Source organism: Neoarius graeffei, chromosome 15 (genome assembly GCF_027579695.1).
Source record: "Neoarius graeffei isolate fNeoGra1 chromosome 15, fNeoGra1.pri, whole genome shotgun sequence".
NCBI lineage: Eukaryota > Metazoa > Chordata > Actinopteri > Siluriformes > Ariidae > Neoarius > Neoarius graeffei.
Window position 1 is genome coordinate 69,463,026 of NC_083583.1, and position 26,209 is coordinate 69,489,234.

Here is a 26,209-nt window from a genome sequence, read left to right on the forward strand (position 1 = left end):
GGTAGTGGTGTGAAGGAAAAGCAGTATGGAATTATTTACCAAAAACCCGTTTTGGAGCAATTGCGTCGGCCAAAAACAGCGCCCCCCATGGACGAAAGTTCCCAAAATGTGGTATACATGACATGGGATGTAGTAAGAGGGTGGCCGTGAAGTTTGACCAAATTTGTTGAAAGATTGGATTTTTTGCCCAAAAATAGCACCCCCAGTGGCGAAATATCACAGAAATTGGGTAACATGTCAGAAGCCCAATGAGGGATTTGCGTGTGAAGTATGAGCAGTTTTGAGCAAGCAGAAGATTTGTTATGAATTTTTAAGCATGTAAAATTTTGCATCGAAAATTGATTGACGTATAACTTCTGAACGGTTAATCCTACGTGAAACGTATTTAGTAACTTTTGTCAGCCATGTCTGTAGATGATGTGTATCAATTTTGGTGACATTCCTATGAACGGTCTAGGAGGAGTTGCGCCGTCTTCGTGGCCATGCATTTCGCACAAAAGTGAAATTACCTCACTTCCTGTTGGGCGTGGCTAATGCATTGGCATTACATTTTTGTCCGGCTTAGTGAGATACATATGCATACCAAATGGCATGCCACTACTACAAACTACATGGCAACCAGGCACCTTAATGCGGGAGACCAAAATCACAACGACTTAGGGGGCGCTATAGAGGCCCTGAGCCCCGGCCAAGTTTGGGCTTTTGGGTCTGAGTAGCGGTGGCAATTCTCGGAACTGGTGCCAAATTTCGTGCGTTTTCGCCCATGGCAAGTGCCCCGAAAATGGCCCAACAGCGGAGAAAAATAAAGAAGAAGACGGAAGAATAATAATAGTGAACTCTTACAAGAACAATAGGGCCTTCGCCCATAGGGCTCGGGCCCTAATAAATTAAACAAAGCTTCATTTATTATGAAATTTGGTGTGAGAAAACCCTTTGCTTTAAAAAAAATAGTAGTCTCAGCAACAATGAGTGCAGTTTGATAATGAAATGAGCAGGAGATTTTACTGAGCATCTTGCAGAACCAGCCACAGTTCTTCTGGACACTTTGACTGTCACACTCACTTCTTCATTTTGCACCAAAACCCAGCAGCCTTCATTACGTTTTCTTTTTTAATCTGAAAAGTGCTCTCTTATGTAATACACTGCTCAGATCAGGCTTGTTAGTACTCGAGTCCAACTCGTGCCCTAATTTTAAGGACTCGTGACTCAACTCGGACTTGAGCACTGATGACTCGGACTTGGACTCATGCATTAACTGCATTAGGACTCGGAAAATGGAGACGAGGACTCGGATTTTTTTTTTTTTTTTTTTGTAACATGCCATAATAATTTGCCATAATATATTTATATCTACATTAATTTTGTATTAATTTCGTGTAAGAGTGTCATACCTGCGCGCCTTGGCGCGTGCATCAGATAGACTCTCGGGTGCACTCTGGACAGCGCGTGCGCCAAGCGGAGTCTCGCACGCGCGCTGTAAATGACTCGCACCTGCACACGATTAAGATGCAAATCAGCGTGTCTATATAAAGACTCTGAAAACACACTTACTCTGCGAAGTCTTGAGTTGCGTTGCTGACACATTACCGAGCCTTATTTCTTTGTTTGGTTTCCTGATCCCTGATTTCCTGTTTCTCGTCTTTGATTCTGCTGAGTCTACGATAGCCTGTTTGTGCCTCGCTTGACCTATTGCCTCTTTCACGGTTTTATAATTTTGCCTGCTGTTCTGGATTGTTTACCTGTCTTCACTTGTATTAATAAACATACTTTCTGCACTTACATCAGTCTCCCAACCATCTCTGATAGAATACTTTGCACTCCCTGATAAAGAGAATGCACATTCACCTGTTCATACATCATGTTCAAGAACAAACTAATGTTAATGGTGCTAAAACAGCCAAATGGTGCGGTTGGCCTCGACTCGGACTCGACTTGGATTAATAGTGGACTCGACTCAATTTTTTTTAAATGACTTGGACTTGATTTGGACTTGAACACAGGGGACTCGAGACTGGACTCAGACTCAAGGTTTAGTGACTCGACTACAACGCTGGCTCAGATACAAACTTTTTTTCCTGCAACATTTAATTTTGTGCTGGAAAACGAACGTTTCGAACTCTAAAATGTTTTTGTATTGACTCAATAATGTAGAGGTCATAAAATAGAAATATATAACAAAGTTTGTATGAAAAAAAGAGGGTGCCCAAGACTTACAGTATGCACAGTACTGTATATTTAATTTTGTTTAGTGGTTTTTGTTTTCCTCAATAAATAAATGACCAAGTATAAGGTTTTGTCTCATTTGTTTAACTGGGTTCTTTTTATCTACTTTTAGGACTTGTGCAAAAATCTGATGATATTTTAGGTCATATTTATGCAGAAATATAGAAAATTCTAAAGGGTTCACAAATTTTCAAGCACCACTGTACAAAACAGTACAATACAGACAATCCAAAACAATTAACCACAACAACTAACAATATTTACAACAATACAGCATCACATATAAACATCATACAAAACATATACTACATGGTCACAGCAATCAGTTCCACACAAAGATCAATGAACACGTGATTAATTTGTCTAGTTACAAATCTTTTAGGGCATCAGACTCGTATTTTATTTCAGTGCAAATTCAGGGGCATTTCTGAAACACACAGTTTTATTTTTGCATATATTTTTATATTGACATAGTTTTAAATATTTTGATTATTTGTGACTTGTGTAGTTTTTTCGAGGGTGGAATTGGGGTGGATAGACACAAAATTGTTGAAGGGTTTTCATGGGGGTTGAACTGAGGGGTGCTGAATGGGAGGTTTGCCCAGGGCACTATAGAAGCTAGCACTGCTAATGATTCATGTGATATTTTCATACCTCCATCTGTGCTTGTTGTCTGGCCAATGTGATATTGAACACATCTAGAACTTTCTCCAGTTCCTAAAATGTAAATATATCATCAGTGTAGTAAGATATACTGTACTGTTCATCTATTTATACATTATATTGCACATAAACATGTATATGTTTTCTGTACCAGGATCTGTTTTTCTGTGTCTTCCCTGAGTTTGCTGTGAGTCAGTTTGGTTTTGTATGCCATCTTGTATGCTTTCAGTCTCTGTCTGTGCCCTCTGATATGAGTCCAGCTCCACATCTGATTAAAATGCCTAACGTGCACCTCCAAGACGCTGTTGATGCCATACATCCACCTGAAAAGTGATGATAGTACAGAGTCTTCCTGATTAGAGCAGGGATAAGCTAATGAAATTATAATAATATGAATCATTTCAATAAATAAACAATAGGCTACCAATTACTAATAAATATCAACAATGTTTAGTACTCACCACTGCCTGGCATGTCTATTTACAGGGACATCTGGTCTGAACTTCCTGTAGGGAGCATTTTTCACCATGCGATCTACTGACTCCAACAGCTCCACCACAGACAGGTACTACAAAAAAATGGTATTCAATTGACCTAATTTAACTACAGATGAAACAGACATTACCGAAAGTATGGCATTAAAAATCGCTTGCGTTATTAATTCTCAAAAGAACCGTGTTAAAGTACTGGACAGAGACCAATACCTGTGGCTTGCTAATTTCAATAGCAATGTTCTGCACCTCAAGGTGCAACTTCGCTTTGGGTGACTTCAGCTCAACATCAGCATTTGGGTTGATGCAGATCTTGGCAGAAGCAAAAATGGGTTTGAAAACTGTAAAATGTAAAATTGCACATGATTTACAATGCCATAATATAAGTTTATGTCTAAAAAAATACTTTAATACACTTTAATAATACTTGTCAAAACTTATATTCCAAAAACATTTCTGAAAACTAGAGACTATTCAGGAAAATGAGACAGCTGAGAGTGGAAGAAGCAAACTGATCGACTTTATTTATTTGTTCCTACTGTGCATTCAATCATGAATTTCTGATATAGATATTAGTTTTTTCCAGCATAAACAAAGAAGATTTTTAACACCAATCATTTGGTAATTTCTTTAATTACAAATCATTTAAGAAGATAATGGCAAAAACAAATATAAATGGTTTTCATTCAGATTTCAGTCGATACATACTATATTCATAGCCTTTCAGTTCTTCATCTTTGCTGCTGATTCCTGCTTTTAGTTTGTCCTGCAAAATTAACAAGAAGTAGAAATTAAACTGAATCACGGCATATAGAGTGATGCAAAGTTTTCAGAAGAGCACTACAAATACAAGTATTATTATAATTGTAATATTGATATAACTGTAATATAATTTTGTTGAAATAAATTCCTATCGAATTAATCATGAAATAAAAACTGCAGTTTTGTCGTTACAATCAACACTACAAGCCAGTTTGTTTATTTAAAGCAGAAAATTTCCATGATAAAAAAATACATTATTATTAATAATAATACAACACATTAATGGCAAGGGGGATGGAGTTGGACAGGGAAGTAGTAGCATTGCTCCTGGACAAGAATGACAATGTACTCATAATCTGTATATTCAGTAGGGCTGTAACGATACACCCAACTCACGATGCGATTCGTATCGCGATTTTTGACCCACGATTCGATACGCCCATGATTTTTTTTAAATGTTTTTTTAAAGTAGTAAATTTGACGTATTAACATTTACTTACTTACATTAACTATTTAATAACAAATAATTCAGACCACTGCAGAGAATGAGTAATATGTATGCAAAAATGAACAAATGTATATCCAAAGATTGTTTTATTTCTCAAAATAATACTGTTGAGCCGGAAGCTCCGTTTTTTTCGGTTCTGAAAGTCATTTTTCCAAATCGTGTAAATCCGTTAAGATTTTTTTTGGGGGGTGGCTCTCTCACTGTCTCACTCTCATAGGGCCAATGATTTTCTGTGATCGCGGAAAACAGATGGAAATTACGGAATTTTTATGGTGAAACATTGCTCGCGTGTCAAAATGTAACTGCCGCAGAAGGCTTCCGCCCAAGCAGACATGCCTTCAGTGTTGCCAGATATTGCTAACGTTTTCCACCCCAAAATATGTTCAAAACCAGCCAAAAAGCACCTAAACCTGCCCAATCTGGCAACACTGCATGCCTTTCCGGTCAAGTGATTGTGATTGGCTTATGGCACACCTAGCCAGCCAATGAGCTGCTTGTTTACAGATTCGCTCCCCGCGTCGCAACCAGAATGGCGACCGCTTAAAAGAAATGAATGCTCTGCCAGTGGCAAGTGTGGACGTTGCGTGACTCGCAGAAGATTGTCGCAGGTCGGCGAAAAAACGACTTACTAATAGATATAAAAAACTAAAAGTAATTTAAGCAAGTTTAAAATGTAATTTAAATAAAAAGTAAAGTATTCATAAATTGAAGTTTGGAAGCGCCTCTGTTTTTGGGCTGAGGAGAAGTTTGAAAGGGTGTACCGCGATTCTGCCTTCTTGTATCGCGATACGGATCGTGGCTCTGCGTATCGCGATTTCGATACGCATATCGTTACAGCCCTAATATTCAGTGCCAAGAAAAACACTCAGATTTGCTGACGGTGGAGTGGCTGGCTGCATTATGTCCCAGGGCTTCCTCATGTCTGTGTTACCTTCTGGCTTTCCTTTTTAATTATGCAGTCATAGTTAGTTTTGCCAGATTCCCTGCTTACATTCAGTGCAAAATGTATACTGTTCCTAACCATTAGGCAATAATGAGCATACCCATTTGGCTGGAGCCAGCCTATGGACAGCCTAAAGATACACTGAGAAAATGACTTTGGACAATTAATACAAACAGTTTTGCTCCAGTGTATAGTCCTATACAATCACCATGATAACTTTAGGACTGCAGTTGTCATGAACAGTTTTGCACTCAATTCTCCATCAATGAACAGGTGAAAACTTCAACAAAACAGACTTCATGCTAAAACTATAATAAATTTCCTGGTTACACAATTGTACTTTGTGACTCTATAGGACACAGTTATAGAAGCAAGTTATTTATAAAATCACACTATTTTTCCGTGAGTGTTGGCATTAATCACTAATTTTTTTTTATCTTCTCTAGAAATAACTTTCAAGTATCTTTTTCATTTTTGATTGCACTTTCAATTTTCTTTTTCCGCATTTTAAATTTTTTTCGGAAGAATGCCAAGACCAGAAGTTTTTTGTTTGTTTTCCCCCTCCTGTGCAAAGACCGTAAGTGGAGGCCATCCACATCTGATCTGCTTTAATATCAACAGAGCTTCGATTAAGGTACATAAACCCATTCATCATTGCACACCTTTAGCTTGTTCAGTGTGCTGAGTGCAGGATGTTTAGTCATTCTTCCTCCATCGTTAGTAATAGCTTTATTTGTGATAAGTGCAGGATTAATTAGCTCTCTGACAGAGAAGACTGCAAATTGCAGCTTTAAAAGGTGTGCATCCAGACTCTAGAGAGGGTTAGTGAGAATGAGAGCAGTGTCATTTCTGCAGGAGAAAGTCTAGATGCCCTAGGTGGAGTTAGCAATCCCCCAACTCCAGTATTAGAGCCCTCATAGCGGGGCGAATGGGTGATGACTCAGCAGCAGCATCGTAGAACCAAAGCTACCGCTGAGGCTCGCTCATGGGTGCACCACTCCTTTCTGCTTCACGTGTCAAACAGGTTTGCTCTCCTCAGTGAAGCACCCACTGAGAAACCTGAAAGAGCTCTGGTTATACGAGATTCTCATACGGCATGTAAAATTAGCCAGGCCTTTAGGGGCACCAGCAGTTTTAGTCAGATGTATACCAGAAGCCAGGGTGCCAGACATAGCAGGTAATCTTAGGGTCCTAGGCAAGCATAGGTTCTCAAAGATAGTTATCCACATAGGAGCTAATGATATACACCTTTGTCAGTCTGAGGTCACTAAGAGTAACTTTGTAGAGGTGTTTAAATTAGCAAAGACCATGTCCGATGCTGTAGTGTGCTCTGGCCCCATCCCAATGTGGTGTAGTAATGTAGCTTACAGTAGATTATGGTCACTGAACTGCTGGTTGTCCAGGTGGTGCTCTGAAAACAATGTGGGCTTTATAGACAATTGGAGTAATTTTGAAGGCACTGCTGGCCTGTTAGGGTGGGATGGTATCCATCCAATTTGGGAAGGTGCTGCTCTCATTTCTTGCAGCATAGCTCACAGTCTCAGATCAGGCCTAGTTAACTTCTGACAATCTAGAGCCAAGGCCAGGGAGCAGACGAACAGGCTAAACTGACTGCCTGCTAGCTGCACAGAGTTGTCACTCAGTGTCCACTATATCGAGACTGTGTCTTTTGTTTAGCTGGGGAACAAAGTAGAAATACTCAGGGAGTCTGTTCTCGTAACCTAATTAATATAAAATTGGATCATACTGACTGTACAGCCACTGCCAGCACCTTTGTGTCAGGGTGCAGGCACTTACGGATGCAGGCACAGGGGAGAGCAGGTGCGTCACAAACTGTCAACTGAGCCAAATCAGTATGTGCTCTTTTTTCAACTTCCACCATTGGCATTAAAAATAGTTAGCATTGTTGCTGCATGGGAGATAGCCAACAATGATAAAAACTAGCTAACAATTATAAGAACAGACAGCTAAAAATGCATAAGAGCTCATTACAAAGAAAAACAGGATGCCAAAGGCACTCTTGACCCTTCTCATACTTTAATATGAGCCCAGTTTCGCTTCATTTCATGCTTTTGTGCTATAACTCAAGAACCTGAATGGCTGAGTGGACAACACCACGGGTTGTGCTAAAATGCTATGTAGGGACAGCCACAGTCCCGTCTAGAACTACAAATCCCATCAACTAACTTCCGCAATGACCTATGTCACGGCGGCCATGATTACCTACGTCACGTCATGTGACCGACTCTATAAAGTGACCCCGTCACACTCCATACTGCCTTTCTCGCTCTGTGGACTTCGTATCATACAGACAAAGAGATACCTGCTCATCAGAACATCCAAAATCAAGACATCTGCCTTGCAAGAAAAAGGACTCAGCGCGCTTTCGTATATACCACTGGCCACGGTAAAAAGTACCCAAGTTGCGCCGTCTCACTCAATTGAGTTACAACCGGTTTTATTTATTTATTATAAGTAACGTTATGACTGCAGCCCAAGCAGTTAATTAAAAGTTAGAAGCGACCGGATTCCTTCTGACTTAATCGCTGTGCACATTATCGTCAGAGACTTTTCCTCACGAACGCGAAACTTCGGGACATCTCTGCATATCCTGCATAGAGACATTGATACTGGAAGTAAGGCTGGCATTTGGGCAAACTAGTCTTAGGAATTAGCTTTATGAAGTAGTGTGAATTTAAACTCAGAAACTGTTTACTTGTGCACACTGTAGACACTTAGAGTGTCGAGTTGATCATTGTGGTTCTACAATTGTTCTCTCTCCATTGTTTAATAGATAGGTTGTTGCATGCTCTTTTCTATCTTCTCACTAACATCCCTTAATTTCATTATTACACACATTTTGACCTCATCAAGATTTCAGTGGATTTGGTAATGTTATAGGATAGTGGGATTAGCAACCACGACGAATTCCTTTGTCTCAAGAAGACCACGAGGTGATTTTCACTTCCCCCCCCAACACCTTAGATAACATTCCAATCTCCAAACTTTACAGCGCATCCTCCCACGCGCACATTCAAACTCTCTTTGCCTCGCACCCCTCCCTCTCTCTCTCTCCCCTCGCTCACACACACACACACACACACACACACAACCTCACTGTTTATGCCCATGTATATATATTGCTGCTGACCATATTGAATGTATTCAACGGCTATTACCCATTTAGTATCATTGTTATAATAAATTCAATTATTCTGTTAAACTGTGCTTGTCTGTCTGTTGCTGCTGTATTCTCGAAGTCACACAATCTCAAAGAACTCCAAATTGCCTTCACCCAAGTGTATATGAGTGCTATTGGCTGTAGTGTCTACGTAATACGGTAAGTAATACATTATTGCTGCATCAGTAGTGATCATAATAATTTGGAATATACCATAATTTAGCTGTTTGGTAATTTATTATTAAACACCAAAATTAATGGTATTATTAATGAAACTGATTAAATGAGACTGATCACTTAAGACCAATTGCACCCACAGCTAACACCAGAAAACATGGGACTTTGATACCTGCTCTGGTAAAAACGCTGATGTAGCAACATATTTTGGGTAACATGATTAGACAATAAGCCACCCTGGGTGAGTGAAATGTAATGTTAGAGAATAAGTTGCTCTGGATAAGTGAAATACAATGGCTTGTCATAAAGCGTCAAATGCATTAAATGCTGTGGGAAGAGCAGTAGTGTCACCATTTGATGCTTCACTTCCCTAAGATAAACTAATCAATATCCATTGTACTCTTATCTAAATAATGAAGTATGGCCTTAAAAACACACTACATCATTGTTTATAAGGGATATCATGGAGGGCTTCTCAAGTTGTGCAACAGAAAAGCATTCACCCTGACATGTGACAATCACAAGTGCAAATCAGCTGTCCAAGGCCAGGAGCCAAGAGAGCAAATTTGTCCATGTTTTCTGGGTCGGAGGGATGGCATTCTTTCTCACCCTGTCAATCACAGTGACACTAGTCACTAGTTTGTGAGCTAATGCATGCAGAAGAGGGCAAAAACTGCTTTCCTTCAAGTGTGTTTGCTAAACAACATGAGCAGCAGTTCAAAGAAACAGTTGTGTGTTTCAGAGAAAGCACATGTCTTCACCCTGTCCAGGCCATAGCTGTTGTATGACAGGGGAGAGCTGGCTGGGGGTGGGAATTAGAGGGTGTCCACATTTGGGGAAAAAAAGGCGGGGGGGGGGGGGGGGTTTAATGATAATCCTTGGTAGCACTAATTCTTATTAAATTTTTTTCAAATACACCATAGGTTCTCTGGCCATGACTTTGTGTGCATGGTTGGGAATGAGAAGCAGGTTCAAGGAGCGAACAATGTTGAAATCCACCTACTTAACATATTTTGACTAGTCTTGCCTTTAATGGACTTTTAATCTCTTGCCCTTCCGCTCATTTAGTTGCCTGCGACTGTTGTCATCCATTGTCACATTAAAAGAAGCATTGTGTCTGGTCCCGCTTCATTTTCTCTCCCACTCTGTCTGTCTCACACATACAGCAATATAAACAAATTATCAGATGCAGAATACTTGAGCTGAGTTAGAACTACGGTCAGTGAAACATATCAAAGCCAGTTTTAGCCAATGCAGAAGTAAGGACCAGACAGCAAAGGAGGAGTCAGTTTCAGTAACACACAAAGTCAGAAAGAAAAAAAAAAAAAAAAACACATTACCACTATCTCCTTCCAAGGGTCTCTGTAGAATATAGGACTGTTAACATTCCAGTAGACACACAGACACTCCAGACGGCCCAGCTGAAAAAACACAAACACTGTGTATACTTTACACTGCAACACTATACTATACACTGGGTATACTGCAATAAAAATAAACTAGAATAGGAGTAAATTAATTTTAAAAAGACAGCTTCAGTCAGACAGTTGTTTACCTTGTAGATAATTTTGATAGCTTCATTTAAAATACAAGTCCTCCAGTTCTCATCTGCTGTCTATGGGAATAAAATTGTTGCATGTAATTTGAAATATTAAGAATAATGAAGTATGTATGTTTGTGGGTGTGAGATCTGACCTGTAGACTGAGTTCAGATAGAGTCACACCCACGGAAAGAGGCTTTCGAGGGTCTGAAACCTGATTTAAAAAGGAATATCTCAGATTAAAACATTCAATAAATAACAATTATTACATGAGCCCAAACAGTATACCATTTACCAGATCAACAACCTACACGGGATACTTACATCATCCTCGTATCTGATGTGAATGCTGCTGATCTTGACCTGAAGGTTTTTGATTATTTGTGTGAACAGTTTCTCAGCAAACGTGTCTTTCTTTTCATCCTGAGGCTTCTCTACAATTGGAATTTATTTGGAGTTAACAAAAACTGTATAATAATAATTCTAATCTCTAGCAGTATTAGTTATGCAGAACTGGTAATAAGTTAAACAGGACACAAGTCACAAGAAGCAAGCTGCTGAATTCTGTGCTACAGAGGGTGAGATCACTAGCACTGAACCACAATCACCTACCTGGTTTTTGGTCACGCTTTTTATACATCCTTAAGTGTTTTTTATGATTATGTTTATGTCCTTTGTCTCACAGAGTGTAGCATTGAGAGAGAGAAAACAGTCATTACAGCAGAGAAGGGAAAATGTCATACAAACACAACAGACATGGAGAAAAAGCACACACAAGAAGCCAGCAGGCAAAGTGAGCACTGGAATACGCTTACATTAAAGAGGCAAAAGCCAATTCATTAATTTAAAAAACAAACAAAAGATTTATTGTATTGAGCTACTGTATGTAAATATAAAACTACTCATCTCTACTATACACATACAGTACATATACACTCTTAGAAAGCATGTGTTAAAACTGACACAAACTTAAATTCTTACACATCAGTGGGTGAGTTTTGGGACAATCACTGTTTTAATTTTGACACATTCAATGATTTTAAAACGGTGTATGTGTGAGGAAGGTTAACACAAATATGTGTAAATGTGTAATCTGAACACATTATGTGCTGTCTGTTGGCTACACACAGCATGTTAAACATGACACACACACAAAAAAAATGTTATTTGACACATAATTAGTGAATGACAATCAGACACCATTTATGACTAACACATTGTGGCAGTGGGGGCGTGGTCAAGTGCCGGCTTGTAAATGGAAAGCAAGGCCGGGGAAGGCGAATGGCAAAGTGGAAGCACCTGTTGTAAATTAATGTGCTGTCTCTGTCTGTCTGTGTGTGTGTGTGTGTGTGTGTGTGGTGAGAAAAAACAGATAAAAGGGGAGAAAGGGGAGAGCAGCAGAGCGTGAGGATCTCTTCCCCTGACTGGTGTCACGTCCATGCAGTGGCACACAGTTTATTATTGTGAAACTGCTGAAAAGTGAAGAGTTATAACATCAACGAAACTGATTTCATGTTAAAACTGTTAATGTTATAGTCATGTTGTTTGTTGTTCCCCAAATGAGGATGGGTTCCCTATTGAGTCTGGTTCCTCTCGAGGTTTCTTCCTCGTGTCATCTGGGGAGTTTTCCTTGCCACCATCGCCAAAGGCTTGCTAATTGAGGATAGATTAGGGGATAAAATTAGCTCATGTTTTAAGTCATTCAAATTCTGTGAAGCTGCTTTGCGACAATGTTTATTGTTAAGAGCGCTATACAAATAAACTTGACTTGAAAAGTGTGTTTGGTGTGTTAACTCAGTTACAAAAAATAAAAACGAAAGTGACCTTCATCACACCTGCCTGTTTCAGTGTAGGCTGTATCAGGGAAGTCGTTACACTAGTGCCGAAACCCGGGACGCTGGAAAAAGCCGTTGCCATGGAGTCCTCCCCATTTAGTTAGCTGATTCATACCCTCGCCGCTGCCCAGCAGAACCAGCATCAGGCGCTGGTCGCAATAAGGACAGAGCAGGAGCGGCACGTCGAGGCTCTGCTGCGGGCCCAACAGGATGACCACCAGGCACTTCTGTGTCTCCATCAACCCCACAGGTGCACCAGCCCTGGAGTCCGTGGGATTCCCACACATCACTCTCACAAAGATGAGGCTGCATGATGAACCAGAGGCACTTATGGACCTGTTTGAGTGGTCCATAGAGGCATGGGGGTGGACGGACAAGCAGTGAGCAGCCCGCCTGTTACTTCTCCTGATTGGTGAAGCGCAGCTCGCCGCTTAGCAACTACCCATGGAGAACTGCCTGGTGTACGCTGACTTGAAGTGTGCGATCCTCCAGTGAGTCAGCCGCTCCCTGGAGCAATACCGGCAGCGCTTCCGGGATCTGAGGCTGGAGGAGGTTGGCCAACCCTTTGCATATGGCCAGCAATTGCAGGAAGCCTGCCGGTAGTGGCTGAGAGTGGAGGACTGCGACGTCGAGGGAATCATTGATGCGGTGGCGCTGGAGCAATTAAATCACTTGACTGCTGAAGGGGACAGTGGAATGGGTCCAGTGCCACCGCCCGGCGTTGCTGGATCAGGCCATTGAGTTGACAGAGGACCATCTGGCAGCGGTTCCAGTGGCAGGCAGCCGTCCAGCTTCTCTTTCTCGCTCTTGTTCTATGCCCCCTTCCTCTTGTTCCTCCCCTCCCTCCTGTCCCCTCCCTGCACCACAGAAGCGGGGGCCAATTCCCCTGCAGCCAGCTCCCCAAGTCCATGGGGGCGCCAGAAGCTGCCCCCAATCAAGCTGGAACGTATCGCATACCAGTGAGTGTTCAAGGGTGTAACACATCAGGCGTTGGTGGATTCGGGTTGTAATCAGACCTCCATCCATCAAAGCCTGATTCAGTGTGGGGCACTGGGGAATGCACATTTGGTGAAGGTTAAGTGTGTGCACGGTGATATGAAGAAGAAGAAAGAAGAAACCTTTGTCACATGCACACTTCAAGCAGAGTGAAATTCACCATTTAACCCAGTCCGAGCCTCACCCATCTGCTGAACACATGCACACACACCCAGAGTAGTGCGCAGCCATACTAGAGCACCCGGGGAGCAGTCAGGGGTTAGGTACCTTGCTCAAGGGCACTTCAGCCCAAGGCTGCCCCACGTTAACCTAACTGCATGTCTTTGGACAGTGGGGGAAACCAGAGCACCTGGAGGAAACCCACGCAGACATGGGGAGAACATGCAAACTCCACACAGAAAGGCCCTCGCCGGCCGCTGGGTTTGAACCCAGAACCTTCTTGCTGTAAGGCAACCGTGCTAACCACTACACCACTGTGCCCATACATGTAGAGACAGTGATTAGTCCGAGCCTCACCCATCTGCTGATCTTGGGAACTGATTGGCCGGGGTTTAAAATATTAATGAAACAGGTAGTAGCGGGTGGGTCCGCAGTAGCACGTCATGGGGGAATCCTGCCGCAACGTTGGCTGGGGAGGTGGTCTCAGACATGTCTGCGTCAGCTCCACGTCATGATGACATGGAGAGTGAGGAAAGCCCTCCTCCCTCTCTGGGGAATCCCTTGGGGGATTTCCCATTAGAGCACGCATGTGAGGAGTTTCTGAGATACACCTTTGACCAAGTGAAAGCAACTGATGGTTAAATCCTCCAGCCTAACGTTGTGCTTTCCTTCCAGTACTTTTCTATTATTAAGGATAGGTTGTATAGAGCAATGCAGGACATTCAAATAAAAGATAAGAGGACAGTTATTGGTCCCGAATCCATGTGGCTCATCAATCCTATGGCTGGGCATTTGGAACAGGATAAAAAACACTGAATCGTCTCATGGTCCACTTCTATTGGCCAGGGATTTGTGCCGATGTCTGCAGGTGGTATGCGGCATGTCACGAATGCCAGCTGGTGAATCCAGCAGCCACACCAAAAGCACCATTGTACCCCCTCCCATTGATCGAGATCCCCTTCGAAAGAATTGGCATGTATCTCATCAGGCCATTAGATTAATCTGCACACAGGTATCGCTTTGTATTAGTCATTGTGGATTATGCAGTGCGATGCTCGGAAGCAGTGCCTCTCCGCAATATCTCAGCACGTAGTGTTGCGGAGGCACTCTTCTGCGTCATCTCCCATGTCGGGATTCCGAAAGAAATCTTGACTGATCAAGGCACTACTTTCATGTCTTGCATACTGTGCGAACTGTACGAATTATTGGGGATTAAATCAATTCAGACTAGTGTTTATTATGTGCAAACAGATGGGCTGGTTGAATGATTTAACCAAACACTTAAAAATATGATTTGTAAGTTTGTTCACGGGGATGCTAAAAATTGAGACAGGTGGCTCTACCCTCTGTTTGCAGTGTGCAAGGTCCCATAAGCCTCCACTGGATTTTCTCCATTTAAATTGCTTTATGAGCATAAGCCCCATGGTTTTTTAGAAATCATTAGAGAAATTTCAAAGGAGGGGCCTTCTCAAAGTAAAAATGAAATTCAATACGTTCTTGACCTGAGAGCAAAACTCCATGCACTGAGTCACATAACCCAGGAGAATTTGCTGCAGGCCCAAGAACGTCAATCTCACCTGTACAACAGAGGGACACAGCTAAGGGAATTTGCACCAGGAGATAAAGTCCTCATTTTACTGCCCACTTCAAGTTCAAAATTGCTCGCCAAGTGGCAAGGACCCTTTGAGGTCACATAGCGAATTTGGGAAATTGACTATGAGGTCAAGCATCTGGATGGGGCGACAGATTTCAAATTTACCACCTCAATCTCCTAAAACCATGGAGAGAGGAGGTTCCCATGGCTCTGGCGACAGTAGTTCCAGAGAGGGTGGAGCTGGGACCAGCGGCAAGTCTGAAAAGTGCAGCCCAATTCACCCTGTGAAGACCACCTCTCACCGTCCCAGAGATCACAGGTAATTAGGTTGCAGAAGGAATTCTCAGATGTGTTCTCGCCCCTCCCCAGTCACACTGACCTCATAGAACACCACATTGAGACTTTCCCAGGGGTGGTGGTGCACAGCCACCCGTATTGGCTCCCCAAACACAAGAAAAATGCGGTTCATGATGAACCTCCAGGCTATGCTGAAGATGGGGGTAATTGAGGAGTCACACAGTGACTAGAGCAGCCCAGTGGTCCTGGTTCCCAAGACCGATGGGTCAGTCCGGTTCTGTATAGACTATAGAAAAGTCAACACAATGTCTAAATTTGATGCATATCCGATGCCTCGCATTGATGAACTGCTCGATGAGTAATGGTTAGGCACAGCTTGCTTTTACTCAACATTGGATTTAACAAAGGGATATTGGCAGATTCCCTTGACTCAGTAATCCCGGGAAAAAAAAATTACCTTTTCCACTCCGTTCACTTTACACCAATTTGTCACCCTTCCTTTCAGGTTGTTTGGGGCCCCTGCGACGTTTCAGCATCTCATGGACCAAATTCTCCATCCCCACAACGCATATGCAGCGGCCTACTTAGATCATATAATCATTTATAGTAATGATTGGGAGCGGCATCTACAACATCTCAGGGTGGTTCTGAGGTTGCTGAGGCACGCTGGGCTCACAGCAAACCTGAAGAAGTCTGCAATTGGGCAGGTGGAAGTACAGTATCTGGGCTTCTACTTGGGTCATGGGCAGGTGCATGCCTAAGACCAAAAAGTGGGTGAGGCAGTTCCTGGGGATAGCCGGCTATTATAGGCGGTTTGTGCCTAATTTTTTGGATGTCACCAGCCTTCTGACTGACCTCACCAAAAAGGGAGTGCCAGATGCGGTCCAGTGGATGGAGCAATGCCAACAGACCTTTAACCAGGTAAAAGCTGCACTGTGTGTGTGTGTGTGTGTGGGGGGGGGGGGGGGGGGGTCACTTTTATACTCCCCTAACTTTTCCCTCCCTTTCATATTGCAGACCGATGGGTCGGACAGAGGGCTGGGGGCTGTTTTGTCCCAAACGGTGGAGGGGGAGGAGCGCCCCATGCTGTACATCAGCTGCAAACTCCATGTGGGATATGAAGTACAGCACCATTGAGAAGGAGTGCTTGGCCATCAAGTGGGTGGTCCGCACCCTTCGTTATTACCTGCTGGGACGCCCTTTCACCCTCTGCTCGGATCACGGCCCGCTCCAGTGGCTTCACCATATGTAGGATGCCAACGCCTGGATCACCCGTTGGTATCTGGCTCCACAGCCTTTTAAGTTGGAAGTGGTCCACAGGCCAGGGGCACAGATGGTGGTGGTGGGCTACCTCTCCTGGCGGGGGGGGGGCTGCAGGCCAGACAGCTCCCCGGTCTGAGTCGGGCGGTGGGGGTATGTGGCAGTGGGGGCATGGTCAAGCACCAGTTTGTGAATGGAGAGCAAGGCCAGGGAAGGTGAGTGGCAAAGTGGTAGCACCTGTTGTAAATTAATGTACTGTCTGTCTGTGGATGCGTGTGCGTGTGTGTGCAGTGAGAAAGAGCAGATAAAAGGGGAGAGCAGCAGAGTGTGAGGATCTCTTCCCCTGACTGATGTCACGTCCGTGCAGTGGCACACAGTTTATTATTGTGAAACTGCTGAAAAGTGTGTTTGGTGCATTAACTCAGAGTTACAAAAAATAAAAACAAAAGTGACCTTGATCACGCCTGCCTGTTCTAGTGTCCACTGTATCAGGGAAGTCGTTACACACATTTATTATCATGAAATATTAACAATAAGAGTCACAGAAATCAAACTACAGAATATAAAAACAATACAAATCCATACAAAAGAATTTCATTGGTCATAAAGGAAATGTCCAACGTAAGACAAAACGGGTAGGTTTCCCAATAACATTGCACTTTAGGACTAAAAAGCGAGTTTAAAGACACTTTTAAGCAATGAATGTTGTCTCTGTACATGCTTTTCCCCAACTCACTCAATAAGACTGAGTCTTAAGAGCAACTTTGCAGTGTGCATCCTCAATATAGGCATTAGTAGCTGCCAAAAGCATTCGTAGTTGGTAAATCCAGTCAATGAGGTCACATGGCATTCGTTTTTTACCAACAAACAATGAAATATAAAAAGTGCTAGAATATATTGTATTGCCATTAAACATCACATATATAATGTGGTAATTAATAATTGAAACTATTTAACATTTTTGGACAATAGCAATTTTTATTCCAAGTGTGGTTTTTTTAATTAAATGAACAAACATTCACACGAAAGAATGAGCAAATAATAATTAAAATAATTAAGTAAATGTTTTCCCTGTGCCTGCTCATTTCATCAGTGCCTAATCATGCAGTCATGATTATTTCAACTGTTATCCACGATGTCAAGTTGGCAACAAAACGGCATCAGGAACGGCACTAAATATAAACTAACAAAGCCGGTTTCTGATAGCAAATTTTCGATCCCACATGGGGATCTTCTTCGGGCACTGTATTTAAACATACAAACAAGACTTCTCCACAGCAAGGAGAGCGAAAAAGAAACATGGCATGCTGTACAAGCGAAAATACAGTGGATGCACACGATCGTGCTAAGTCAAAACGAACTTAGTTTGACGAACTAAGTAAAAATCTATTTTTTTATGTAAAAATTTGAAAAATACTTTTTTTCAAAAATCCAAAATAGCAAAAGGCACCAGTTCACATGTTGCTTGATATGCATACAAAAGTTTAATGAAGATATCTTCAGTAGTTTTAAAGATATGGCCTGGAAACGAAAACATGACCGGATGGACAGATGGAACCCATTTCTATATCCCCCGCCAAACTTCTTTTGGGTGGGGGATAATTAACTACTGCTGTAACTACAACATACATTTTTATTCAGATAGCAATGTGTTTAAAAAAGTGAACAAAGTGAAATATTTAATAGCTTTTATTATTATTATTATTATTGTTGTTGTTGTCAATATTATTTTATTATATTGTCAATAATTTTGTTATTATTAGTCATTATTGTAAACAGGGTCTTCAATCTTATCCGTGAAGGACCGGTGTATTATACTGTGCATAGGTTCCAAGTTTCCAATGACCAAATGCTGGTCCATTTCTGAAGTGATCCCAGAAGCGATCAATGGCAGTGAAGCGGCCAAGGTGGGAGGATGTAACTCCTTCCCACTGGGGGTCCGGGGGTCTCTCCAGAAACATTTTTCTGTGTCATTAAAATATGCAATTTCCAAGCATTTCAGCTTATTTTATGACATTTATATTAGGATCAACAACTGCAAATGGATTGTGTATCTGCTGACAGTTTGTAACAGCACATGTTCAGCGTCTGACAGCACTGAGCAGTCTTTATTTTGATGGGGCAACAACCTTGACATTTGATAAATCACACTTAAAAAATGTCTTAATGACCTAATGTCTGAGATCATTACAGACATTAGGCTATTATAGGCCTACACTAGAGTCTATCAGATGCAGATCTAGATTTTTAGATACATTAAAACACTGGGATATTTCCAACATCATGGCAAGGATGGTTCGAAACAGGCTCCTCCGGGTGTGGTTAAAGCCATGCAAAGCTAGAAAAGCCCTTCATCAATGAGAAGCAAAGAAGAGCCAGGCTGAGGTTTGCTAAAAACCAAAAGGATTAGCCCATAGAGGACTGGAGTAAGGTCGTCTTCTCTGATGAGTCCAATTTTCAGCTTTTCACCATCACCTGGTCATCTAATGGTTAGATGGAGACCTGGAGAGGCCTACAAGCCACAGTGTCTTGCACCCATTTGGAAATTTGGTGGAGGATGGGTGATGTTGTTAGGGTTTTGCTGGGATTCGAACCTGGTTCGCTGGTGTGATAATCCAGCAAACCCCCACTAGGCCACCTGGGGGATGACTCAAATGCAGAGGCGTGAGGCGGAAGTAGAAAAAGTATCAAAAGGTTTATTTACAATATTTACACGCAAAAAATCCAAAAAGTATAATCCGAAACGCTCAGAAGATATAAGGAAAAAAATTTAAAAATCCAAAAGTTCAAAGTAAATACAACAGCCAATAACCAGAAAAGAAGGGGTAAAAATCCAAACGCTCAGAAGATCCAAATAGTCAAACACAAAATCCACAAAGTCCAAAAGAAAGCAAAAATACAAAGAACACAAGGACATAGGCGAGGAAATAGGAACAGAGGTAACTGGAGCTAAACATAACAGCACAAAGACTCCGTGACAAGAGGACTGAACTCAGGGGTATAAATACACAAACTAAAATAGGACACAGGTGACACTAATGAGGACTAGGCGGGGCACAAGACACATGGAAAACAACAAACATAAAACACAGAAACAGTGGCGGCCTCTAGAGGCCAAAACAAACATGACAAGAAAAGGAAATAACAGCGGCCTCTAGAGGCCAAAACAGTCCCAGTCCTAACAGATGCTTCAGCAAGGCTGGAATGGGGCAGATTTTTGTTTGTGAAGGACACATGAATCAAGCCATGTACAAGGTTATCCTGGAAGAAAACTGTATATAAATGTGTATAAATTAACACAATTTTCAGAAGTTGGACATTTCTTTATTGTAAATATTTTTTTGATTGATCTTAGGAAATATTATGACAATTAGAGATACTGGATTTCTGATTTTCATAAGCTATAAGCCATAAATCATCAAAATTAAAATAAAAAAATAATAAAGGACCTTTATGTGTAATGAATATAGAATATATTAAAGTTTACCTTTTTAATTAAAATTATGAAAAAAAAAAAAAACTTTCACGATATTCTCCCCCCCATGGAAGGGATTTACCTGATAGCAAAAGCTGATTGATGAAAGCAAAACAACCCATTCTTGTGTCAACAATGAATGTTAACACTCTTGGACCGATAAGGAAGAAACTTGAATTAGCCAACTTGTTTTATCAACACTGACAAAATCGTCCATGATGATGATGATGATGATGATGATGAGACTCGGGCTGAAGAACTCAAGAAATGTACACCGATTATGAGAAGCGCTTGGCAAAATAACCAAAATGCAGCATCTGGTGGAGCTGGTTTCCTGTTAGAGCAGAACACTACAAATGCACTCACTGAAGTGTCACTCTTTGAAAACAACAAGAGGATATTGTTTGCAAACTTCAGCAGTAACCCTGCAACCATCATCATAGCCCACTATTGACCCGTGGAAGGAAGTGAAGAAGCCGAGGAACACCATCAAACCTTCACAAGAGCAGTTAGTCACATGCCTAAACACAATGTCTTATTGGTAATCGGAGACTTTGATGGACACTTTGAGCAAGACAAAGCTATGTACAGCTACCATGAAAACAGCAACAACAATGGTAAACTGATGTATGAATTTGCAATAGAGAGCAATCTAGCAGTGACCAACACTAGAATTCAGAAAAAGATGGGGAAACTGTACATACATATCTGGCATGAGTGGCACCAAGACACAGGTGGACTACATTTTGATCAACAGGAAGAGGATCAATTCTGTCACAAATGTAGACGCATACAGCTCATTTCGCAATCTTGGCTCAGACCATTGTGTAGTAACAGCACTTGTGGAACTGAAGCTCTGCTGTAACAAAACACCTCCAAGGCGGAAGAATTATGACTGGTCAGTGCTGAAAGATAAAGATCTGCAACAGTTATGCACAGTCATAGGGCGTAACTGCTTTGCTGAATTATCGACAGATGCAGATGCACCATCAACAAGATACAGCCATCTCATCAAAGCCAACCAAGAAGCTACTGACACCATGAAAGCACAAAAGAAGCTCAATTATAAGAATTTCGCTGACAATCTACTGGTCAAAGAAGCGAGGAAGAAAGTACAGGACATGTGTCATGCATACTTGGAGGACAGTACAAGAGTCAACCAGGAACGATTACAGGAAGAATGTTTACAATTAACTTTTTGAAGAAGACTGAAGCAAGAAACTGGAAGGTGGAGAGTGCTAACACTTGGGCAAAACACAGAAAGTTGGTAGCTGATGAATGAGATCATAGGAGGCAAATCTGCACCAAAAGGTAACTTAGCAAGTGCAACAAAGGAGGAGACTGAAAAAGTGGGAAAATCACTTCTGCAATCTATTGGGGAAAGAGCCTGTGATTGAGGGAGATGAGAATGAAGACATTCCAATGGTTTTTGAAGACCTAGATATCAATGATGGATTGTTCAAAATTAAGGAGGCAGAGAAAGCTACAAGTTCCTTTATTGAAGGGAAAACTCCAGGACCTGATGGTATTCCACCTGAGGCCTTAAAAAGGTGTGAGCTGAATGACATTATCTTGACTTTTGCCAACAATCTAAATCAATGACTGTCAGAAACTAAATCAGTGACATCATTCCACTACCCAAGAAAGGCTGTCTAGATATCACTGATAACTACAGGTGTATCGGACCATCCTCAATGATTGCAAAGACCATCAAGAAGATGATACTAAATAAATAGTCACTCCATAAAAAAATATACACACATTTTATATATATATATATATATATATATATATATATATATATATATATATACACACACACACACACACACACACACATAAAATCAGGGCTCGAAATTCGCGGTGGTCCGGTCGCCCGAGGCGACTTAATTTTTCATTTGGCAGGTAATTCCTGTCACTAGCCAGCCCGGCTGGCTAGTTGAAAATAAAAAAATATATATGAAGCGAAGATTCAGACACACCATCAACTAAAGCCACCACATATTAAGCGTGTGCCGTGTCTGTGTTAATCGATGTCTGCGGTCCTCAGAAATCTCCTTTGTTCCTGCCATGATACACTTCCACAAACATGTGTTGTAAAGATCAGACTTTGATAGATCACTGTTCTTTAAATAAAACAGGGTGCCCACTCACACCTGATTGTCATCCCATTGATTGAAAACACCTGACTCTAATTTCACCTTCAGAGGTTCACATACTTTTGCCATATCACATATGTAATATTGGATCATTTTCCTCAATAAATAAATGACCAAGTATAATATTTTTATCGCATTTGTTTAATTGGGTTCTCTTTATCTACTTTTAGGACCTGTGTGAAAATCTGATGATGTTTTAGGTCATATTTATGCAGAAATATAGAAAATTCTAAAGGGTTCACAAACTTTCAAGCACACTGTACACACACACACACACACACACACACACACACACACACACACAACTGTGCAAAAGTCTGAGGTACATGCAATGAAATGCTGTAGAGCACAGATGCCTTCAAAAATAATGAAATTAATGTTTCTACATTAAAAAAAACAAACAAACTAGAGATCAGTAAGCAGCAATGCCTGAAAAAAAAGTCAATATTTGGTGTGAGAAGACCCTTTGTTTAAAAAAAAAAAAGTCTGAGGTACAATGAGAGTAGTTTTATAAGGAAATGAGCTGTTGGTTTTACTGAGCATCTTGCAGAACCAGCCACAGTTCTTCTGGACACTTTGTCACACTTGATTCTTAGTTTTTCAGCAAAGCCCAGTAGCCTTCATTATGTTTTCCTTTTTAATCTGATAAGTGGCCTCTTATGTAATTATGCTGCTCAGATACAAACTTTTTTTTCAGTAACATTTAATTTTTTGCTGGAAAACAAATGTTCGGAACACTAAAATGTTTTTGTTCTGACTTGACAAGTCATAAAATAGAACTCTATAACAAAGTTTGTATGGAAAAAGTTTGGGCACCCTTACTGAAAATGTCTGTTACTGTGAATAGTTAAGCGAGCAGAAGATGAACTGATCACCAAAAGGCATAAAGGTAAAGACGACATTTCAGCATTTTCTGCAAGATTTGTGTATTATTTTTGTTTTGTACAATTGGAGAGTGAAAAAAGAAAAGGAACACCATGCGAAAGTTTGGGCACCCCAATACATTTAAGTTCTCAGGTAACTTTTACCAAGGTTCCAGACCTTAATTAGTTATTGAGCTGTGGCTTGTTCAAATTCTTCGTTAGGAAAGGTCAGATGATGCAGATTTCAAAGCTGTATAAATTCCCTGACTCCTCAAACTTGTCCCTAAAATCAACAGCCATGGGATCCTCTAAGCAATTCCCTTGCATTCTGAATAATAAAATAATTGATGCTCACAAAGCAGGATAAGGCTACAAGAACGTAGCAAAGTGTTTTCAGGTAGCCGTTTCCTCAGATTGTAATGTTATTAAGAAATGGCAGTTAACAGAAACAGTGGAGATCAAGGTGAGGTCTGGAAGATGAAGAAAACTTTCTGAAAGAACTGCTTGTTGAATTGCTAGAAAGGCGAATAAAAAAAAACCTGTTTGACTGCAAAAGACCTTCAGAAAGATTTAGCAGACCCTGGAGTGGTGGTGCACTGTTCTACTATGTAGCAACACCTGAACAAATATGACTTTCATGGACGAGTCATCAGAAGAAAACCTTTCCTGCGTCCTAGCCACAAAATTCAGCATCTGAAGTTTGCAAATGAACATCTAAATAAGCCTGATGCATTTTGGAAACAAGTCCTGTGGACTGATGAAATCAAAATAGAACTTTTTGGCCACAATGTGCAAAGGTACATGTTTGTTTGAAGAAAAAAAAGGTGCCAAATTCCAGGAAAAGAACACCTCTCCAACTCTGAAGCATGGGTGTGGATCGATCATGCTTTGGGATTGTGTTGCAGCCAGTGGCACAGGGCACATTTCATTGGTCAAGGGTCAAATAAATATCAGCAAATTCTGGAAGCAAACATCACACCATCAGTAAAAAAGCTGAAGTTAAAAAGAGCATGGGTCCTACAATAGGACGATGATCCAAAACACACCTCAAAATCTACAACGGAATACCTCAAGAGGCACAAGCTGAAGGTTTTGCCATGGCCCTCACAGTCCCCTGACTTAAACATCATTGAAAATCTGTGGAGAGATCTCAAAAGAGCAGTGCATGCAAGACAGCCCAAGAAACTTGAAGAACTGGAAGCCTTTTGCAAGGACGAATGTGTGAAAATCCCACAGGTAAGAACTGAATGATTATTAGCTGGCTACAAAAAGCGTTTACAATACTTGCCAAAGGGGGTGTTACTACCGTAAAATACCAAATAATAGCCGAGTTCCAATTAACCGCCGAGTTCCCTTTAACGGCCGGGTGTACGCGTGTGTTGTGACAAATAAAGGCCGGTTCCGAATACTCGCCGGGGTCTTAAAAAAAAAAAAAAAGCGTCCGAACGTTCTATCTAGAATCTTGAGGCCCAGCACTTTTCTGGTTTTCTGGTGTTTAAACGATTTTGCATTGCATAGTTTTCTACCGAAACAATATGAATGAATGAATGAATGCAAAATTAAATTATTTCTATAATACTGTTTACAACATTTTGTTACGCAGGGGTGATAGCGTTCCGGCGCGCCGTGGCTGGGGGAAAAAAAAAAAAATCTAGTTCGCCCATTGTCCTGTGTTATTTTGAGATGCGCAGATAGACAGTAAAGGGAATTCGGAATTCCCTTTACTGTCTATCTGCGCATCTCAGAATGACACGTAACTTACGTGATAATAAACATGCCATTTCAATGTTATAATCTTGGTCTACCGTAATATTTCTTGAGGAATGCAACTCCGTAACTTTTGACAGATGTCTTAGCCAATTACGTTTGACATGGGTGTGTGGGATATCACTTACGTCATCGAATGAGGAATACCCTTTGGGTATACCCAACGAAAGCCAGCGTGTGTGGTGACATTGAGGACTGCGGGTTTCCAAGGTTGGACTGCTGCTTCTGTTAAACGACCTAAATTGCCGAATGCATGCGTCAAAGCACACACTGAGTTTTATTAAAGACCTTATACCATTTCACTTGCCCTTACCCATTCGGATCTGGAAGACGCTTTACAAAAAAGGTGAGAGCGTTCTAACATGCATTTCAGTCTGCTCGCGGCCAATCTAATCCAAGGGGCCTTTTCAACAAGTAATCTGTCGTGCAAGTTGGGCAGAAGCACGCGTCAGGCAGGCAACATGTAGGCCTACAAGTCAGTAACCTATTCAACTAACTTTCATCCGAACTTTAAGTTTTCTACGGGGTCGAGCCACCGTACCAACTCACTCGGGGAATAGGCTCATATCGGCCAAATAGGGAGACGTCTTGGAGAGAACCGTGAGAATGCAAGATGACAGTATGTAGCCACTGCAGGTCACTTATTTTTCAGCATAAGAAAAAACCCTTTGGTTTGACACTTCGCACCCTAATTATGTTGCTTCAACGTCGCGCCCTCTGTGCAATTTCAGATTGACAGACATCGCGAAGCGCAAAGGGTGGAGGCTGCATGGGTGAGGGTGATAGCAAGTGACCATAACTTTGCAGAGTAATTAAATCACAGTGCTGCTCACAGACAATGGTGTGGTTTCTTGATTATTTTGTAAAGCATGTACTTAACTAGTCATTAACAGGAAAAGGTGTGTGATTTATCCTTTATCCACCCCGACTGTGCCATGCGAAGATGCATTCTGCGCGTCTTCAAAATTCCCCGAAGTCGGCACCGTGCTATCTGTAATCTAACTCTAAACAAACTAAGTTATACTGGTTAAAAGTAGGCCTATCTGAGAATGATTTTTTCCCCGTTTTGAGGTAGATTTTGGGGAAGGTGTTTGTGAAGAAGGAATTAATCGCCTGTTCCAAATAGCCGCCTAGTCTCTAATACGCGCCGGGTCTCTTACGTGATTGAGACAAATAATAGCCCGGGCTATTATTTGGTATTTTACGGTAAGTACTAACCATGCAGGGTGCCCAAACGTTTGCTTTGGGCCCTTTTCCTTTTTTATCATTTTGAAAATGTAAAAGATGAAAATAAAAAATTGTTTTTGTTTAAAAT

The 26,209-nt window shown here is 41.4% G+C and overlaps 1 protein-coding gene across 2 annotated transcripts in view; it reads right to left on the reverse strand.

The window, feature by feature from the left end:
* vps13c (vacuolar protein sorting 13 homolog C) overlaps positions 1-26,209 on the reverse strand; it is a 353,158-nt gene that overhangs the window by 292,908 nt on the left and 34,041 nt on the right. For both annotated transcript variants that reach the window (XM_060941799.1, XM_060941800.1), the window contains exons 6-14: positions 10,814-10,923; positions 10,644-10,703; positions 10,504-10,563; positions 10,289-10,369; positions 4,086-4,143; positions 3,591-3,718; positions 3,348-3,454; positions 3,038-3,209; positions 2,878-2,940 (exon numbers count right to left, since the gene is read on the reverse strand). In XM_060941799.1, coding sequence (XP_060797782.1) covers positions 2,878-2,940; positions 3,038-3,209; positions 3,348-3,454; positions 3,591-3,718; positions 4,086-4,143; positions 10,289-10,369; positions 10,504-10,563; positions 10,644-10,703; positions 10,814-10,923 — 839 coding nt within the window. The remainder of the gene's footprint in view (positions 1-2,877; positions 2,941-3,037; positions 3,210-3,347; positions 3,455-3,590; positions 3,719-4,085; positions 4,144-10,288; positions 10,370-10,503; positions 10,564-10,643; positions 10,704-10,813; positions 10,924-26,209) is intronic.